General features: G+C 41.2%; 1 protein-coding gene across 1 annotated transcript in view; it reads left to right on the top strand.

Moving 5' to 3' along the window:
- The window catches only part of GIGYF2 (GRB10 interacting GYF protein 2), a 104,001-nt gene that overhangs the window by 63,751 nt on the left and 20,328 nt on the right, over window positions 1-19,922 (top strand). Inside the window, exons 8-19 of the mRNA XM_066619059.1 lie at window positions 62-241; window positions 3,132-3,349; window positions 3,434-3,590; window positions 3,671-3,868; window positions 4,598-4,788; window positions 12,014-12,173; window positions 12,596-12,762; window positions 15,052-15,143; window positions 15,857-15,964; window positions 16,767-16,867; window positions 18,850-18,950; window positions 19,259-19,417. Of these exons, the coding sequence (XP_066475156.1) occupies window positions 62-241; window positions 3,132-3,349; window positions 3,434-3,590; window positions 3,671-3,868; window positions 4,598-4,788; window positions 12,014-12,173; window positions 12,596-12,762; window positions 15,052-15,143; window positions 15,857-15,964; window positions 16,767-16,867; window positions 18,850-18,950; window positions 19,259-19,417 (1,832 nt within the window). The remainder of the gene's footprint in view (window positions 1-61; window positions 242-3,131; window positions 3,350-3,433; window positions 3,591-3,670; window positions 3,869-4,597; window positions 4,789-12,013; window positions 12,174-12,595; window positions 12,763-15,051; window positions 15,144-15,856; window positions 15,965-16,766; window positions 16,868-18,849; window positions 18,951-19,258; window positions 19,418-19,922) is intronic.

Raw genomic sequence — 19,922 nt, 5'->3', positions numbered from 1 at the left:
TTAAATTGTGTAATTGCTTTTCATAATTGACATGGTCATCCCTTGCCCATCTTGTTTGCAGTGAGACCAAACTTTGAGGAAATTGGAACAGTAACAGCAGGAAGGAAGCATGAGTTTATACGCTCTGAGAGTGAGAACTGGCGCATCTTCAGGGAAGAGCAAAATGGTGAAGATGATGATGGAGGTTGGCGACTGGCTGGTTCACGAAGAGATGGTGAGAGGTGGCGTCCCCATAGTCCAGGTGAGAGGAAATAATAGCAAGGGTGGCCACAGACCGACCAAAAGGGCAGTAAGTGAACAAAGTCAGAAAGGAAAAATTAGTACAGAAAATATAAAGATGCTGGTGGACAGTAACAGAGCTGTTCTTACCTTCTCTGATTCTTTTTTTCACCAAAAGTTGCCCAAGTCTGATATCTTTTAATGGACACGCAAGATCCTGAGGCTGAAGTGTTATCAGATGTTTTCTGCTGCTAGGAAAGAAGTGTTTGTCACAAAGAATGCTGCATTGTGTGTCTTCCTGACGTCAGAGATATCTGATAAATGCACAATAAAGCAGCAGTGTGTCTAACTTACCCGACAGTAGTAAAACAGCTGAACCAGCACCTCATGATGATCTGATGTGAGGGTTTTAGTTAGGATGTGAGTAACTGAAGTCCCTTTTAGCATTATCTTGTTCAACGAAGAACAACGTGATTCTCATCTGTGTTTTAGCTGTCAATAGATCTGTCTGTGGTACAGATGAATCCTGAGGCTGAAGTATTATCAGGTTATTTTCTGCTTCTTGAAAAGAAGCAACAAGAAATGTCTGTCATGGAGATTTCTGCATTGTGTGCAGTACTATACAACCTTTCTGTAGTGTCTCCTTAATTCATAGATAGCAGTTTGGTATCTTACTGGTGATGAAACATGAATCTGAGTTATGAATTAAACTTAGTTATTAAATTATTTTTAGACTAACGTCTGAAAATGTTAGTTTGATGCAGAACCAGTTTATTTATTGATTTACATCCTGCCTTTGTCATATCCCTTCCACTATCCTGTGAGACCAGCAAAAGACCAGTGGTTTTTTGGGTCATGAATGTGACCTGAAGCCTGTTATGAGTGTATTCTGTTCTCTTTACTCCCCTTACCCACTCAGCTCATGCACCCAAGGAATCCTGGTTTGGTTAAATCATAATGCCACTCTTCTGACCTCAGGACTTGGGGTCTATCTATTTATTTGTCTATAAAACCCAATAGGAAACCATCCTTAAGTCTCATTTTTCTATGATAGGTTTTAAAACCACATAATTTTATTTACCACATAATTAAAAACCGTATAATAAACTACAGGTTCTCCAAATGATGCACAGATCTGCGGCTTAACAAGACTAGGTTTTTTACATCATAGCTCTGTATTGGCGTCCTCCCATATCTGCAGGGGGATACGTTCCTGCCACTGCCGTGGATACCTGAAACTGTGGATAGTAGCAGTCCCTACTAAGATCCAGTGGGCTCCAGGAAGTGGCCAGAGGTCTCATTGGGAGAAGCAGACTTTCATCCCCTTCCCCTGGAGAAAGCCCCAAGCCCCACAGTGGGGCTTGTCAAGTCTGCCCCAGATATTTTGGATAGCATCTCTCCCAGTGGCTGTTAGTGTTTCCCTTGTGCTTCTTTTTAAGATTGAGAGACCCTTTGAGAGAGAGAGAGAACACCATCTTCTTATTCTTTATCCTATGTCAGATGTTTTGAGAACATGTTTGAAAAGCAGTTTATAAATATTCTACATAAATCATACATATTTAAGATTTTATGGTCCGGAATAGAATGCTTTTGTTTAACAAATGTCTTGTTGGTTTATAAAATACAGCCCAATGCATTCTGAGTTATGCGTACCTTCTCATGAGACATCATAGAAGGGAAACTAACTTAGCTAATACAAGTACAGATTTTTCTCACTGCAAGCAGAGAGTACCCTAATCACAAATCATTAAGCACTTCAGACACATGTAACTGAATATATTTGATCAGTGGGATAGTTGCCTCAGTTCCCAAGTGGCTGATTATAGTTCTGTACTACAGGTGTTTGAATAAGTTACTGTTACCTATTATGTCTTGAACTCTGTTTGTAAGAGGCTTGCTGCTGTATACTTTGAGTTTTGATTTTGACAGCACTATCATTAGGATTAAGTAGAAGTAGCAGCTGATGTCTAGCATGCTAAGCTGCAATTTGAAAGGTCCCCATGTTCCAAATTTCAGAAGTACACACAGATATTAGCCTGGATACCCAGAACTCCTTCCTGATTGTAGCGATACATGTTAGCACCGGCAGTCATCACCTGGTGCCCTCTCATTGTCTCACTCACATTCAGGTTAAGTCACAGTTGCACAGCCATTAAAAGCAGTGCTTAGAAATAAGCTGGTCCACTACAAATCCTTTTCCATAATTATTGTGCCAGCTGGCTACTTCACCATAGTAGCATGCAAAACAAGAACAGACTCAAGAAATAAAATCACTGACCATAGATCACAAGCCACGCTTCAAACTCCAGGAGAAAAGGGTTGCTAACTTAGTGGACAGAGAGAAAAGGGAAGCAATTTTGAAGAGGCATTAGTGGTACACTAATAGTATAGTATGTAATATATATACTATATAGTATATAATAGTATAACTATGTCAGTGGTTTCCAATGACAAATATAAGAACAGTGTAAGTAAACCCCATAACATGCAACATGCCTTACTTTCTAGGGCTTCATAGGAAAGTCTCATTAGCAAATGCTGCCCCCTGTAGCTGAACTGGTTGTGAGGCTTAATGATATAATGCAGTGAGTGAAATTGTTATGGAATTTTAATAGTGAAATTGTTTTCAATCTTATAGTTTGTTGAATAGTTAGACCACACAGTTCTTCCAGCTATCATAAAATGGCTCCAAAGACAATTGGCTCATATGGAGCAGTTTCTGGAGAAGGATGGTGGTGGTAATCTTTTATAAATTGCCTGTTTCAAAGTGGATCATAAGCTGTAGTGGCGTCCTGAAGTTCTGTCACTTTGTCCTCTTTTTCCCTGTCCTCTTTTCCTCTATCCTTTTCTCATTCCAAACAAGTTCTTGCCCTATGGAACTCTTTTGTAAAGTTACTTTCCCGCCCCCTTAGACGGCCCTCGTTCTGCAGGCTGGAGAGAACCCATGGAGCGACGGCGAAGATTTGAATTTGATTTCCGAGACCGGGATGATGAACGAGGGTATCGAAGAGTGCGATGTGGCAGTGGCAGTATGGATGATGATAGGGATAGCCTTCCTGAATGGTGCTTGGAGGATGCAGAAGAAGAAATGGGAACCTTTGACTCATCTGGGGCATTCCTGTCCTTAAAAGTAAGGAATTTTTTGTGAACATGATGTAACAACCTATGTTTTTAACTAGTAGTACAAAGTTTGAGGTGTATGTTTTATATTTAGAAGGTTCAGAAGGAGCCAATTCCAGAGGAACAGGAAATGGATTTCCGACCTGTAGAAGAAGATCGGTCTGATTCAGAGGGAAGTCACAGTGAAGAAGCCAAAGAATTAGAGAGGATGCACGTGAGGGAAGGGGTTAAGACAGAGCGAACAGCAGCAGGTAAAAGAGGTTCTCAAGTTATTCCTTGTATATCTCTTCCATGTCCCAGATTTACTAAGTCATGTTAACCATTATTTCAGAAGTAACAGAAGAAATGGTCAAAGAAGCTTCTCCACCAACCAGGTCAGGTACTCCACCTAAACCCCAGCAACAGGAGCCATTACCAACAAGTCTCCTTGAAAGGAAGGAAGACTGTGTTCCAGAAGTAATAGAAAAAGCAGAAGTTAAGGAGAACAAAATGGAGGACATCCCAGCATCCAAAGTGCCCAATAAAGAAGGTAATCAAAACAGCGGGGAGTAAGCAAATGAATTGTGACTTGCTCTTGGAAGAATGCATGTCCAAAGTGTGTTCAGAGGATTGCATTGACAAAGCAGAGTATGTGGGAAGTTTATTTCCTCTAATCTGTGCTGGTGTGCAGACCCCTTCTTGCATGTGGTATGGAGACTGTATTGCAACACCGTCCCTCAATGCTCAGCAGTGACATCACACAAAATTCCAGGCTGCCAAGCTCTGTGTTGTGTGGAGCTTGGCTTGGAGTTACTTGTGCAGCCAGGTAACTTATGCAGAACGCTGTCTGTGGGTGGTGGATCCTATATGTATGTGGGAGTTTTCCTCAGTTTTTCAAAGCCTGCTGCAAAGAAGTTTCCTTGGGACTAAAAAGTTGCTTTTTCAAGAAATTCCACATCTTTGTGGTGGTCTAACTAGTGGCTTTCTGTTGACTGCATTTGCCTGTCATTAGTTTAAAATGTTTCACTTGTGCAGTCTTAAACTCTGAATACTGAGGCTTCTCATATAGCATTCAACTGATATTATAGAACAAACTAGAATTTGTTTGGTATCGGAAGCTTAGAAGTATTTTTCTCTATTTTTTTTTTAAACAAGTAAGAGTCATGTTCTAAGAACACTTTGTTGGATGGTGCAGAAGCTAGCATTTTAGAGCTCCTGATAAGTCCACTGACCCTAAGGCAATAAAATAATTTCATATCTGTTTTTTTCCCTCTAATAGAGCCAGTTTCTGCTGTCCAGCCTTCACCACAGATTCCTCCAGATGCAACTCCCCCTGTTCATTTTCCTCCTCCAGACACAAATCCAAATTCTGCCTTACGACCTGTTCAGACATCAGTCACAGCTGCTCCAGGCATGGGGAATATTTCTGCTGACCCAGATGATGATGAAGGGCTCAAGCATTTAGAACAGGTAAATTATCTTTATAGTTTTAAAATTTTCATTAAGTTTACTTTGGTTATTTGCATTGTTTCAGAGACTGAAATTAAAAGCCTGTCATTACTTTTTTTTATTTATAGTTGCTTTTACAGTTTTGGGCTACCAAAAAAACCAAGCAAACTAGCTCTCAATTCATGCAATGAGAATTTATAGTCAAAGGAGAATATTGACATAATAGCTTGGATCCGCAGGTTTACTTACTTATGCATATGTATGTGATAGCTGTTCTCAAAGTTTTCAGTCTCTGGAGCCTTCCACACTCCTAAAAGAAGTCACAGTGAGCCTTGCCGGCACATGCACGAAGTCTTGGGGACTGCCAGCACAGTGCTGAGCCCAGCGCTGAATATCAACGAAGAACCAGAACAAGAGGGAAATGAAGGAGGACAATCATGCACAGGGAAGGCTGGAGGGACGGATTGGTAAACTGGGCAGGGGGCAGATGGCAGTCAGTTATGCTGTGCTTGTGCATCCCCTGTAAGGGTCCTAGGAGCCCACTGAGAAATGCTGACCTAAGCCATGGTTGTCCATGTTCAGGTTAGACTGCAGTGTTGTTTTCTGGGCTGCCTCTGAAGAGTGTCCAGAAACTGCAGTTAATTCAAAACACTGCTGCTAGTTTGCTAACTAGAACTAGTCAATGAGAATAGATCTCACAAGTGCTTAGACACATTCATTGGGTCCCATGCTGTTTCTGAGTACAGTTCAAAGAGTGCTTTGGATCAGGGTACCTGAAGAACTGCCTGCCCATCCTTCATTCATCACCATCATCAGTATTAATAATATTTATATAATGTTTTTCAACAAAAGTTAACAAAGAAGTCTATAAAGCTAAATCAATAGTTTCCTGTCTCAAAAGCTCTTGCAAACTAACAAAAGATGTAAAAGAAATATTAGCAAACAGCCACTGGAAAATACGCTGTCGGGGGATGAATAAGGACAGTTGCTCTCCCTTGCTAACTGTAAGAGAAACACCACTTAATTTTCATATCATGCCAACAGTGGTATTCCTGGCCATTCCCTAGCCTGGGGCACATCCCTAGGGGTGCCACTCCTCACCTGGAGGTGCTGCCCGCCCATGCCTGCTTCCTCCCCCTTATAAGGCATTCTGGTGGCCAACCCTTCCGAGGGCTGAGGAGGCTGTGTATGACTTCCCTGGCTCTCAGAATGCTTCTGTAGGGCGTTCCCCAAGGGGCAGCCCTCAGACTGGTGCGCTGATTTCAACAAGCCAACTGAGTGCTGTGGGGGTGTGTGTGTGTGTGAATGGGGTGCTTCCCCCCCAAGCCTGGCACCCAGGGCACTTTCTCCTTCCCCGGTATGCCACTGCATGTCAACATATCATAGCTGAACTTCTGGGTTGCTGATCTCCACATTGTACAGAGCTCAATTGGGAGGTGAGCAACTGCTCTGCCACACATCTTAGAGGGAATACTTATGGCAATTGAGAAGAAGGGCCTTTTGGGCAGGAGGTCTGGTCTAGAGGGTAGAGCCTCTGTTTGTCTGAAGATAACATCTGAAGGTCGCCAGTTCGAGGCCACCGGCACGTGAACGGCGAGACCTTGAAGCAGCTGACAAGCCTAGCCGAGTTATGCTGAGTTATTCCACCTGCTCTTTGACCGCTGTCAGCCTGTGTGGGAGGAAAATGGAGGCCAGAATGTGATACCAGATCATTAAAGATCCATCTGAAATGTTGTGGTTCTTGAAAGACAGAACCTTCTTCAATTGTAAAAATTCCTACTGGGATTTAGTATTTCCTGCCTATGTACACCGCCTTGAATTAAAGTCTGAGGAGAAATCTGACGACCAAGAAAGGCGGTATATAAATACCTGTATTATTATTATACTGCCCCAGCTATGGAATGCTATCTTTAAGGGAACTTGCCTGGTGCAAGCTTTGATATTCTTTCAGTCTCTAATTGACAGTAACACAGTGATATGTGCAGAGCCAACCTTGGAAGCTTTCATAGCTGCTTTGAGCATTCTGTCCCTGCTCTTTAGGTGTGGAAACCCCAGGAACACTGTGTGCCTCACAGGCAGAAAGAATGGCACGCATCTGCCCTAGAAAAAAGTTGGACCTAAAATGAGCCATACTCCGAAACTAAGGTGTATGGAAAATGCCATGTCCCACTATGGGTGAGTGGCCAGTATTGAGGACCTCCCTAAGAAAAAGGTAAAATATCAGTCAGGAGGCAAAACATTAGTCAGAAACCAGATTGACAGGAAAGTTGTCTTGGGCCCCATTAGCAGCACCTTCTATCTTGGTGGCCTATCTGTTGACACTGATGAAGTCTCCATTCTTGGAGGTCATCATGATTTGTGACCGGTCATGGAACAGTCTTGCTATCTGCTGAAATTAGTTCTGAAGATGCAATTGGAGGACTTCTCCCCTGGATTAGAAGATGGTTGTGGTCTTTGCTAAGAACCTCACAACCTTTGAGGGGAAGACTGTTGAAATGTTGCAGTGCTTGTCCTCCCCTACAGGCTGCAAGTTGATCTTGCCAGTATCAGTTTGGCAACACAGCCAGTCCTGAAGTAGAAACCCAGACTGTTAATCTCCAGACTGATAAGTGTATCTTAGCCTGAGAACTTCATGTCATCACTCTGTTTGGAACTTGGTTTCAAAATATTTGGTATATGTACACTATCCTTTCCCATGTTGTTACTTATGGGCCAGATTGGCTTGGTATTGGAACAGACATCATAGCTGCTGCTGCTTCAGTCTCTCTGCCTGCCTGACAGTGCATTTGTCAAGAGAACCACTATTGGCTACAGTCTCTGTGTACTGATTTCTACAATTCAACCTCACATGGTCTCCACCTCAACATTGACTTGGGCTTTGACATAAAAATGTAGTACCAGTTGTTGTTCCAGCTCGTGCAGTGTCAACATCAATCATGTTTTCTCCAACTTCAGCACCACAGATTTCTATCATTGATATCAACTCTGATGTCTGTGTCCCCTGTTCTTACATTGATGCTCTCTCCTCTTCTTCCTTGAAGTCAGAAACATCTACCTCAGTCATGCCTTTGGAGTCTTCACCAGGCCATCAGGTGAAGAGTGGGAAGTCAGTTTTTTCCTCTGAAGGATTTGAAACAATAATAATGAGAACATGATTAGGATGATCTCCACATTGAGCATAAATCTCTAATGTCAGATAGAGCATATAGACTTAGTGTAAAACTTTGTATAAACTCCTACATGAGTAGCCTTTCCTATTCTTCTTGTCATCCTTAAGGCTGCAAAAGAAGTCTGGGATAAGCTGTCTTCAGTGCCATCCACTTTGCTGAGACTGGAGGAGATGTAGAGTGCAAGAGGGGGAGTGTTCAGTCTCTTGAAACCTAGTTGAACTGAACCTGGTTACTATACTCTTTATATATCTGCAACCAACTATACCATCTCTTACCTTTTTTTGAAAGGTTTGACGAAACAATATATGCTTACATCAGATGTGAATTCCATATAAGGAATGGAAGAATTGATGTTGACCTCTGAGTTTAGCATTCACATATGTGATGTCAGAAAACACAGGTTGAGGAAATCAGGCTCCCAGGTAGATGAAGCAAGAAACTATGTGTTTGGCTCAATATCAGTTTATTATTTCTGTTGTGGCCTAGGTTGGTAGGCTGACTCAGAAAAGAAGCACACTGTTCATCTCACATGTTACAGAAAGAAGCTCTGTATTTCTAGGAACTAAGACACAGTTTATATACAGTTTTGCACAACAGAATCTGGATGTATATTTACTATGGAGCTAATAATCACCCTATGCTAAGAATGTTATGGAGCAAATTGAGAAAGTTTTGAATCTCAGATGAGCAGATAACTACACTTAGAGAGATTCTCACTTGGCTCTGAGTAAAGAGAGATTTGTTGGCTTTTTTCTAGGAGGTAAGACAGAACGTCCTGGTCATTAAGTCCAATTGGGGATGTTGACTCGTAACAGCAGAAGCGTTTACAAGTCAGCTGCTTATCCTTTGGAGTTTAATATGGAACCTTATTAGATCCAATCCAATGAAAGATTGGATCAATGTGCTAAGCAACAGACTAGCAAGTTCCTCACACGTGCCAGCAGTTGGCAACTTGAGTGGAAAACTCATTTTAGAAAGGTCCTGGTAACAGTTAGTTTTTACCAGGCTTTCCTTGATATTGATCAGAAAAATTGGCAAAACTAAATTGATGTACTAATAAAAACAATGACATATTTCAATTTGGTAGTACTTTTGCAGTGCTATCTACTTAATTCAGGTGGAAACAGTCACAACCTAACTATTTCAAAAAGAAATAGAAATTTTTTCTGAGTTAATTAAAAAAAGGGGGGAATTTTTAGGTTCAGAAATTTTTAGCTTCTGCTTCAGCCTAGCCAACCCTGTGTTCTAAAAAAGTGGTCTTTAACCTGTGAGTTTCAATCCCAATGGGGTTGTGGAACCTCATTTGGGAGGTTGTACCTACCTTTCAAAGCTTGTGCAAGAGAAACCTAGATTACTTAAAGGTCAAGTGTGTGTTCCTTCTTGGAATGAATGTGTATGTTGCCAAGTTTCATCCACCTCACCTAGACAGGAGAAGTCTAATGGAATATGGATGCTGATAGTTGGAGTAAGTACAGTTAGGGAAATGTGAGTTTAAACACTTAAGGGACTTCATTTTGCTTTAAGGTTTCTTGTTCAAACCTTTTACTAAGATCCACACCTGGGGACCTTTCTATCTTTGATTGATAGGACTTTGCCTTGGTGTTTTTTTTTAGTCTTCCACATAACAGGGAGGGAAACTTTTGAGGACTATCTCTGTCTGGCTTTTTCTTCATATTGTCAGGGATGACAGGTTCTGGCTCTTGGGCACAGGGAAGATATGGGGGAAGGAGGGGGGCAACATGTTTTAAATTGATACTATTTAGTTTTTCCCAGGATAATAAAAGGTGCTTTTTTCCAAGATACAGTTCAGCTTTAATACTTGGCATTTCAGTAATCCTAAAACAGCTATATGCATATATGAAGTATTTGTCAGCAGTAAAAGGCATTCTGATGTGGCTGAACACTGGAATGTGACCCAGGGATTAATGACAGAATGGAACCTGCTTTCATGAGCACTACTTGCCTCTCTTCTGTTCTTGAAGATGTCCATGTTTAGACACTTAGTTTATGGGTCAGTTCAGACATCATATCCAAACATTATTTTAGCTAACCAAACCATGGTTTGGATTTCTGGTATACAGGCAAACCATGGATGCTATTCCAAATCTCCCCACCTTGTTCAACAAAGCAATACTACCCATGTGGTCGCATTCTTAGAGCCAGTGGACAAGTTTGTGTGGAGAAGGCCCTTCCCAAGGAGATTTTCTGTAACTCAAATTTCCAGAAAGAGGGACTGCTTCCCATATTGATTTAGTTCAAAGATTTGTATCCTGCCTTTCTTAAAACTTCAAGGCAGTTTACAACGATAGATAAAAACACCATGGAGCACACCAGCACAAAGCAAAAAAGAAAAAATTAATAGTAGCACAAAAAAAAATCCAACAAGAGAGACAGTTAAAACTATACGAAACATAGGAGCAAAGGGGAACACTGATAATAAACCAGGGAAGACCTACTGTATTATATAAAGCATTTATTTACAAAACACACTTCTTGTTACACCTAGAATGCACACAGGCTCCTATGGATTCTCTCAGTTCATCAACTCTCAATAGATGAGTTAAAAAAAAAAATCCAGAGGTTGCTGGATATGAAATCTATCTAGCAAGGAGAACAGATGGTGCAGACAGGTAAATACTCCCCCCCCCCATAACTCCAGGCTGAAAGAAGGAAGTTGGATAAATTTTCTCAAGTGTCTGTTTCCAAAACCATTTGAGTTTTGTGGCTGTCCAAATCCTCTGCCTGCCTTCTTTACTTGCTCTGATTTTGCCTGATTGGGGTAGGTACTTTTCTTTCCCTTCAAATGATGGCTTCTGTTTATCCCATTATGGCAAGTGACAGTTCTTTCCAAGCAAATTTGCAGGCAAATTGGACTTTCCAGGCAAATTTCAATTTAAATATATGTTAAATTTGATGGCATTGTGGTTACTGTTCTCAAATGGATTAGCGAAACTCATATCTTGAATCAATTCCTGATGCTACTCAGGGTTGCCTCTCTTCTGGTTGGTTCTGTGACCTACTGGTTCTAAGACACTATTACAGGTCGTCTCTTGTTATCCACCAGGGTTGTGGTCTGGAACCCCCAGTGGATAAAAAACATCTGTGGATAAAAAACAGTGGAGAAATAGATTTAAAGACCCAATTCCAGTTTTCTTGCTCCTCCATTGCTCCTAATTGAATAAGGTCGTACCTCGACATTATTATTCTAAGGCAGCGGGTTGGACTAGACAACCTATTAGGTCCCTTCCATCTCTATGATTCTATGACATACGCAGTGGTTGGATTCTGGGACTCCCTTCTGATACCATAAAATGTGTGAAATAACAGCACTTTAAAAAAATAAAAGTGTGTCCCTTTACAATTGTGGTTTAAGAACAGCTTTTCTTACTATTGTAGAGAGACAGTCAGCAATTAGAAATGCAAAGGACCTGCCTTTGTCTGACTGAGCTGAAGAATGGAATGATCGCTTGCATGACTGTCTGTCTATAGCAGGAAATAAAGCAGTTTTTAAAACTGATTTTAAAGGGATGCATTTTTGCCCTTCTCCAGGGATTAGCACATTCCTTCCCATTTGCATTGGCCATTTGTGCTGAGTGAAATCCGTGTAAAAAAATCCATGTATAACAAGGCTGGATCTGTATTAATCATTCGTGTGTTGTGCTGAACTGTAGATTATTCCAGCCCAAGCAAAATGAGATAGATGTTTTCAAAAGTGGCTTTCTATTCAAAAAGTGTGCATGTCAATCTGTATAGCTATACTGTAAGCTGTTGTGGACAGCTATACTGTTGTGTTGTGATTTTTCTGATTCTGGTTTTCCAGTTATAAGCAATATGAGCCGAGTCTTTTAAAGATATTGGAACAACTAAATATGGTTTAGTCTCAAGAGAAACTTTGTTTAAGGAAATGCAAACTGTTTTAAGAGTGGTGGTTCTTCTCTTTGGACTCTTGTACTCCTAAACTGTGAAGGATTTATCATAATACCCTCTACTGAGTGTTTCCGGATTATAGGGCCTGTGTTTAACTTGGCAATAACTGCAATAATTCCTGGTGCACTTTGTCTTTCTCTTTACTTCAGCAAGCAGAGAAGATGGTGGCTTATTTGCAGGACAGTGCCCTGGACGATGAAAGGCTAGCAGCCAAACTTCAAGAGCAGAGAGCAAAGGGTTCCTCAGTACCGCTACTCCATGAGGCCATGCAAAAGTGGTACTACAAAGACCCACAAGGAGAAATTCAGGGTAAACCTTCTGTTTGTTTCACAGGAGCGTTAAGAACAATCACTGTAAATAAAATTGTAACAGGACAACAATATAAATAAACAAAAAATTTATAAAATATATTAAATGGTTTAATGTTTATCTTGTTTATATTGTTTATATCTTGTTTATATATATATATAGATAAGATGCAGGATTGTGCGGCTATAGCAGGAAATGTATAGAACAGATATTTGCACCTTGATGGCCACTTCACACTGCTCTGTATACAAGTAATCATGACTTGTTTTTAGTCCTATATATTGCCCATTCTTGTGTGGAGAAATGTTAGCGTTCTTGGAGTGGTTCCCCTAATAACATCTACGTATGCGCTTTGTTTGGGACAGCATTTGGTGGAGACCTCACCTTTGTTTCCATGTATGTTGGTGGGTGATTTTTTGCAGGACCTTTCAGTAACCAGGAGATGGCAGAGTGGTTCCAGGCTGGGTATTTCACAATGTCATTGTTGGTGAAAAGAGCATGTGATGACAGCTTCCAGCCGCTTGGAGACATTATGAAAATGTGGGGCAGGGTCCCTTTCACGCCAGGTCCAGCACCACCACCACATATAGTAAGTATTAAACAAACAGAATATATAAAACCATGACCTTTAATGTAGGCAGCTGAGGCAAAATAGAAGAGTTTCTGTGCTTTTGTGCTACCAGGCACAGTGCTACAGTGGCCTTTACAGAGACTGTGTCTGTGTTGCAGTCTATATTTTTAGCCAAGATGAAACACTGTAAGAGAGAGATGTTCACCCGAGAAGCAGAACAGACCTTGCCATCAGTTCACTCAGAGTTGTTCTTAAATAGACTATGGAGTACTGCTTCATTTTGGGTCTGAAAATGACAGCAGCAGGTTCCCAGATTCCAAAAGCTAAGATTTTATGCTGAGGTCCCAGGCTCTGCTTGTGTTCTCTCTTAAGATACTGTTACCAGAATGCCTAGTACATATGTGTTGGGACATGTTCATCCTTGACGTGTACTAAGGTGCATATTTACAGGCTCTTTAGCTATGCTGTGACAAACTAAGTTGGAACAAGCATTTAAGAGGTGATGTTCTGTCACTCAATGAACAATTTACTAGAAGAACAAATTATGAATAAAAACATGGAGAATAATAAAATAAAAATCCAGAGGCAGCACAAACAATGTTAGGCACTTTTAATTCAGTAAAGCTGAAATCCTAAATTGTAATAGTTTCTAGCATTGTGTATAGCTAGGATACTTATTCAGTAAATAAGCAGTCAGTCATGAGTATAGAAGGGAGGAGGGTTGGGGACCAGTGAAATACAAGCAAAACCTGGTTGCTAGGTAGAATAGGATCACGGGATCATTCCACTGTGTAAAAAATACTTTCAGAGTCTAAGAAGAAAAATAAGCTTATGAGGACTGGGGAATGAACATATTGTGTAAGCTAGTATATTTTACAATATATAATACACTGAGTCTGTACTCCACAGAAGTTTGTCTCCAAGGGCTATCTCCTGAAGTCAGCATTTGGCATTAAATATGGTTTTTAAATAGACACTTGCCTGGTTTCAGAACCAGCAAATGGTCTACTTGTGTAAAGCTATCTACTAAGTGTGCTTACTTATATCTTAGTACTGAACCACTGAAAGACAAGGCTCTTGTTCAAATGGAAGGCAGCATGCTCAAGGATTGGGAGATGTATCTAAACTTCTGGCCATTCAAGGAAGGGGGGGGTGTCTGTTTAAAAGTGAAAGGCTCAGCACAGACTAAGCTTCTGCCTTTCTTAATACACAAAATTAACTAATTATACTTGAGAAAATTCATTCTTAAAACAGCACAACCCTAAAGTCATTCACACTTCATAGCACTCAAAGTTAATAAATGGGAGGAGAGAAAAGGGAACATACATTCACACGCTTTCTTTAGACAGAAAAACAACAATCATATTACCTATTCTTGGTCTGCTAAGATAAGATCCAGGCAGTGTAATTCATCAATTAATGAAGAAATGAAAGGATAAAAGAGGGAGCACAAAACTTCCAGCAGGGCAATAGAATTTGTCACATAATCTCACTTCTGCTACCAAACAGTCTTTCCATGATGTTTTTGCAGTGAAAGAGCACTTTTACCTAAGTGTACACTGCAGTAATTGAAGTGAGGCACATCTTGCCAGCAGTTTTAAAAAAAATAGATACAAGAGAGCTGAACAAACTACTCAGCTTGCAGGCTGAAGAGTGATCATGTGAATGTGGAGATTCCATACAGTTTTGCAGCAGGATTCAAGTGCAAAGTCTGTACATTTCAGTACACCATTTATACATTCTGACCACTAGCTGTTTTATTTTCCCTCTTTTGAAACACCAGAATCAGGGCATAGCCACTAAAATTGACTAGAAAGTGAGTTAGAACAGACAAAAAAAAAATTCTTTACACAGTAATTAATATGTGGAACTCCTTGCCACAGGATATGGTGATGGCACCTGGCCTAGATGCCTTGAAAAGAAATAGGACAGATTTATGGAGGTAAAGTCCATCACAGGTTGCAAGCCATGATGACTTCTGGGTTTTAGAGGTAGCCTGTTTCTGAATGCCAGATGCAAGGGAGTAGCACCAGGTATCATGTTATCTACATGCTCCCTGAGGCATCTGGTGGACTACTGTGACATACAGGAAGCTGGACTAGATGGGCCCTTGGCCTGATCCAGCAAGGCTGTTCTTATGTATACAAGCCTTATGTATAATTTTCATTTTACACATGGTGAACTGAAACAGATAAATAACATTGTTGTCTTGGAATAGGCTCACCCCACTAACCTAATTAAACCATCAATACGTTCCCCCTCCCCCCCCCACCCAGGTTCAGTTACCAATTTTGTTCACGTCCACAGTGTGACTTGGAACAGGAACAACTGACTAGACAACAGGAACTCACAGCCATGTACCAAATGCAGCACCTTCAGTACCAGCAGTTTTTGATACAGTAAGTCCACAAAAAGATCTTCCAATAGCTGTGTTAATGCTGTTTTAATTATTTATGCTCATCTGTGTGTTAGTGGCTCTCAGGCGATAGTAGAAGGACTTCCACACAGCATTGAGTTTTTACACAAAATGCTGTACTTTTGGTCACACTTAGGTTGAACTGCCTGCCCTTAGAACACCTTTTTGTATCTCTTTTCATGTAATACACAGCTAATATTCCTATTCACAACAGAAGAGTTAAGTGTGACTATTCTCGAGCTTGCCTTCTCGAGCACTGTAAAATAAGGAGTATTTTATCAGGGTGAGGGGGATGTGAAGAATCAGTTCTGAAACCTCTTTGCTTATTTCATGGGTTTGGGTTAACTCCTTGGCCAAGCTCTGTGGAGAGTAAATTTTGGGATATTCAACTCATTTCAAAAGTTAAATGAATATCCCAAAATTTAGTTGAATATCCCAAGAGAATTGATACTAAGATAAAAATGTGTGTCCAATGAGTGTCTTTAAGTTTTGGGACGCTCATGACTTCAGTGGACTGTTTTAAAATTTGTAGGATTATAGATTCTCACCAGCATCAGATTATGACTGCTCCTTTTCCTTAACACCCAGTCTAGTCCCCTCCCCCTTTGAGGGAAGGAATAGTAGCAGCCAATACTGACACATGCCTGACTTTTTATCATTCTGAGAACAATGAACTTGCTCTATTCTCTTTTAAAGACAACAGTATGCACAGGTGCTAGCACAACAGCAAAAAGCAGCCCTCTCTTCACAGCAGCAGCAGCAGCTGGCTCTCCTCTTGCAGCAGTTTCAGGCACTTAAAATGAGGTAAGAATTTGGGACTCAGGGCTGTATTCTCTAATGTTCCCCCCTCCAGTGCACAAAGCCCTACCATGGCCATGCAAGGGCAGCTTCAGAGCAGCGAGAGGGAAGCAGTGTGGGTCCTTCTATTAGAGCTGCATGGCCATGCAACTTAAATGGCACCTCAAAGCCATTTAACATACCAAGCTGCTGCCTATATTGTACTCGGTAGAAAGCTGGTGATCGGTCTTGGCTCCCTGACAAATTCACTTCTTTGCACGTTTGCAAACATGTATTTGCAACATTCACCCTTTACATTAATGCACAGTCAAAACATAAGTGTACACCTTAAAATAATACAGTGCTTGGTGACCCCTCAGTGCATAGCCTATTTGTACTAGTGACTATTGAAGATCCATTCTGTACAAGGTCAGAATTGCTTTATGCCAGTACCCTTAAGGTTGTGAAGCTTTCTTGGCAGAGTATGAAAAAAACAAAGTCTAATGGAAGTTGGGGGTCATATCCATGGTTGGTTGATTGTGTTCTATTGGTCCTCTCTTCTATTCTTTTTATTTTACTGAAGCCTGGTAATTGATCAGTTGTGCAAAAGTTTGCATTGAAATTCTGGCTAGTCTTGATGAAATCTATTTTTTGTGAAACTTCAGAGAGTTGGATTTTGTTCAGCAATATTGGAATGAGAAGGAAATTGTATAATACTAGTTTGAGAAAGGTGAGATTTTAAAAGTATCAAAGTAAAAGAAAATCCATTTTAACATCTTAACAGAACTTTTTGAAGATAACATGTTTAAACTTCTACTTTATATTACAGAAAAGCTGAGCAGAACATGGTGCCACCTGTAACAAACTCTGTATCAATGCCAGACACTGGGACAATTTGGGAACTTCAGTCAGCAGGCCCACAAGCTACAGGTAGGAAACCAGTTCTGAGTATTTTAATGTTTGTGTCTACAAACAACAATGAGGATAGATGCATTGTGTCATTCTATACCGATAAGGTTTTTTATTTTCTATTTTCACAAGGCAGTGTGTTGCAGGAATCAGGGCAACTAAATGTCTCCCAGATTACATGCTCAGTTTTAAATCTTTTCTGTTTTTCCTCTTCTGCAAAGATTAAAATAAAGATTGCAATTTAGACTGTGGCTCAGTGGACGAGGTTTGGAGCAAATGAGAAGAAATGCTTGAAATATAAGGAGGAACTATTGTACAATGGAAATTCTTATTTGATTAACCCTTAAGTGTAGGTAAGCATTCATGCCTAGGTTTTTGGGCACTCTTTAACCCATTTCTGCCCGGCCCACAGGTATACACATTTGGTGCCTGCTGTGTATATGCAATGTTGGGCAGAAATGGCTTAAGTGGAACAGGTCCAATTTCAGAACCTCGTGAGAAACAGGATAGAAAGAGCACAAAAGGAATATTGAGACATACAAAATAAAGCAGAGATCTGCATATTTTCTGAAACTCAAAAAAGCATAAAAACACTGAGTTTGGGTGTCCCACACTGTGAAGTACTATGGGCACAATCCAGACAACGACTTGGGCCGGTTGCAAACGTGCTGTAAAGCATATTTGTGCCTCCTCAGGAGTAAGCTGCGCTGGCACACGGAGGCTGAATCCAGCCTCCATGGTGGCTTTTGTGGTGAGCCTTGCATTGGCCTTGCAAGGCTCTTGGGTGGGTGGGTGGGGGGAGGAGGTAGGAGGGAGACATTCCTGGGTTGGGGGGGTGGGGGCAGACGGGCAGGGGGTGGGAGGCAGGGCTGGAATCCAGCAGTTATGCAGGATCCCAACCCCCATTCCTGGGAAGTTCGGAGCGACTTGAAGGACTCAGGAGGTGATGCAAGTCCAAGGAGACCCATGGGGCAAGGGCGCCTTACCCGGAGGCAAGGGGAAAAGTTTTCTCTTGCCTCTGGCTCAGCTGTCTTGGGCCCCTATCCTGCGCTGGATACAGCACAAGCCTCTTGGCTTGCCTGTCCCAGCGAAGGGTAGGATTGCGCCCTATGTTGCATAAAATGTCTGACTTGTGAGAAGATTGCCTAAAGCTGTGTAGATGAGAGAAATATTATGGAGATTATATTGTAATATCAGAATGTGATCTTTGTTGGCATCTTCCATTGTAATATATATAGTTGTCCCTCCATATCCACAGATTCAGAACCCACATATGTCATCATCCTCGGGTTCTGAACTCGTGGTTGGACTCCACTGAAGACCTCCCATATGCAACCAGAACTTTGTTCTGGTCATGTCTGGGAGGCTTTCTGAGGCCAGTTTTTGCTTAAACCAGAAGTTCACTTTAAATCCTCCGGACAGCATTCTGAGACCCATTGAGACAGCATGAGGCCTCTGTGGGCCTCAGAAGGGCTACGGACACAACTGGAAACTTGTTCTGGTTGCATTTGGAGGGACTAGGTGGCCCAAATCCATGAATTTGGACATCCACAGATTTCAGTATCACAGAGGTTCCAGGAACTGAACCCCCACAGATAACAAAGGCTGCTTTGTATTTTTAAAATGTTTATATTTACCTTCAAAAGTTTTTATAAGAGTGTGTGTTTTATTTACTTTCATTTACTCATTTCTGCATCTCTATTGTGTTTGATATTTTTTTTTGTGCTTGTTTAAGCTCTTTCAGTGAGGCTAAATCAAATTCACCTGTTGTGAAACAGGCTGTCTGTCTGAGATCCAGCAGGGTCCCTTGCTTCTTAGGCTTCACAGGAGTCGTGCTCAAGGAATTGAAATGTTTCCCCAAATCTACACTGTCTAAGTTGTGTACTGTGGGACTCTTAAATTCCTAGTGAATTGTCCAGACTGCACAGGATTATAAATCTTGGGCTTCTTATTGTCCTAATCTTAAACATTCATTAGCCTACAATGTATTTTTCCCTATGCAGTCTGGGAAGGAAGCAGTGTCTGGGATCTCCCAATTGATACTACAGCTCAGGGACCAGCTCTAGAACAATTGCAGCAGCTTGAAAAGGCCAAAGCTGCAAAGGTAAGAAATAGACGATATTGTGTTCTGTTTGCATTTCTCTTCTGTTTTCAGAGTTCCTGTAACATTGCTTTGCTGTTTTGCCACAGAGGGGGTGCAACGTTACTAATGACTTCCTAATTGTGGAGCAGGCATTGCTCTTTTATGAGAGGTCACAAAGAGGGAAGGCCTTAGCTAACACATGTTAGCTATAGAGAAGGGTGATGAAGAGAAACTAATCAATAATGTAACCAAGGAGAATCACACAGTATGTTCTAGGAATATTTAACTTACTATGGTCTTCACTTTCAACACTAGTTCTGTAATTTCAGCTGGAGCAGGAGAGGAGAGAAGCAGAACTAAGGGCCAAACGAGAAGAGGAGGAGCGGAAGAGACAGGAGGAGCTTCGAAGGCAACAGGAAGAACTAATTAGGAGGCAAGAGGAAGAAAGAAAAAGAAGAGAAGAGGAAGAGCTAGCTCGCAGGAAGCAGGTGACTTCACAAATATGCTATAAGAATTACAGCAGGATTGTAAAGAAAACCGTCTTCAAAATTTTGTGTGGTCCTTATTACAAAGGCCTGCAAATTTGAGAGTCAGAAACCTTTTTCCAAAATTATGGTAGTTTTATATGAATTTGGGGTATGGATTCCAAAAGTGGCATCAGTTTTGCCCTACCACGTCTAGTTTTGGAGATATAGCATATCCTCATTAGTGAATGATTCAGGCAGCTTCCTCATGAGGAAACCATAGTATAGTACAGCGGCACCCAAAGTCATGACCACTGTTTGATGAAAATACGGTCCCCATTCAGACCACAGCTTTTTGTTTCAACTCCATGTGGCCCCTCTGCTTGGTAGATTGGACACCGGGACACTCTGGGCAGTTGCATCTGTTGCCTGGTGTACCAGAAGGCTGCGCAACAGGATTTCCAGGCAGACGTGACTTCCCTGAGTGTCCTGGTGCCCAAATCAATCTAGCAGAGGAGTCGTGGATCAT

Source organism: Tiliqua scincoides, chromosome 3 (assembly GCF_035046505.1).
Source record: "Tiliqua scincoides isolate rTilSci1 chromosome 3, rTilSci1.hap2, whole genome shotgun sequence".
In the NCBI taxonomy this organism is placed as follows: domain Eukaryota; kingdom Metazoa; phylum Chordata; class Lepidosauria; order Squamata; family Scincidae; genus Tiliqua; species Tiliqua scincoides.
This window is presented reverse-complemented; position numbering and strand designations above follow the sequence as displayed.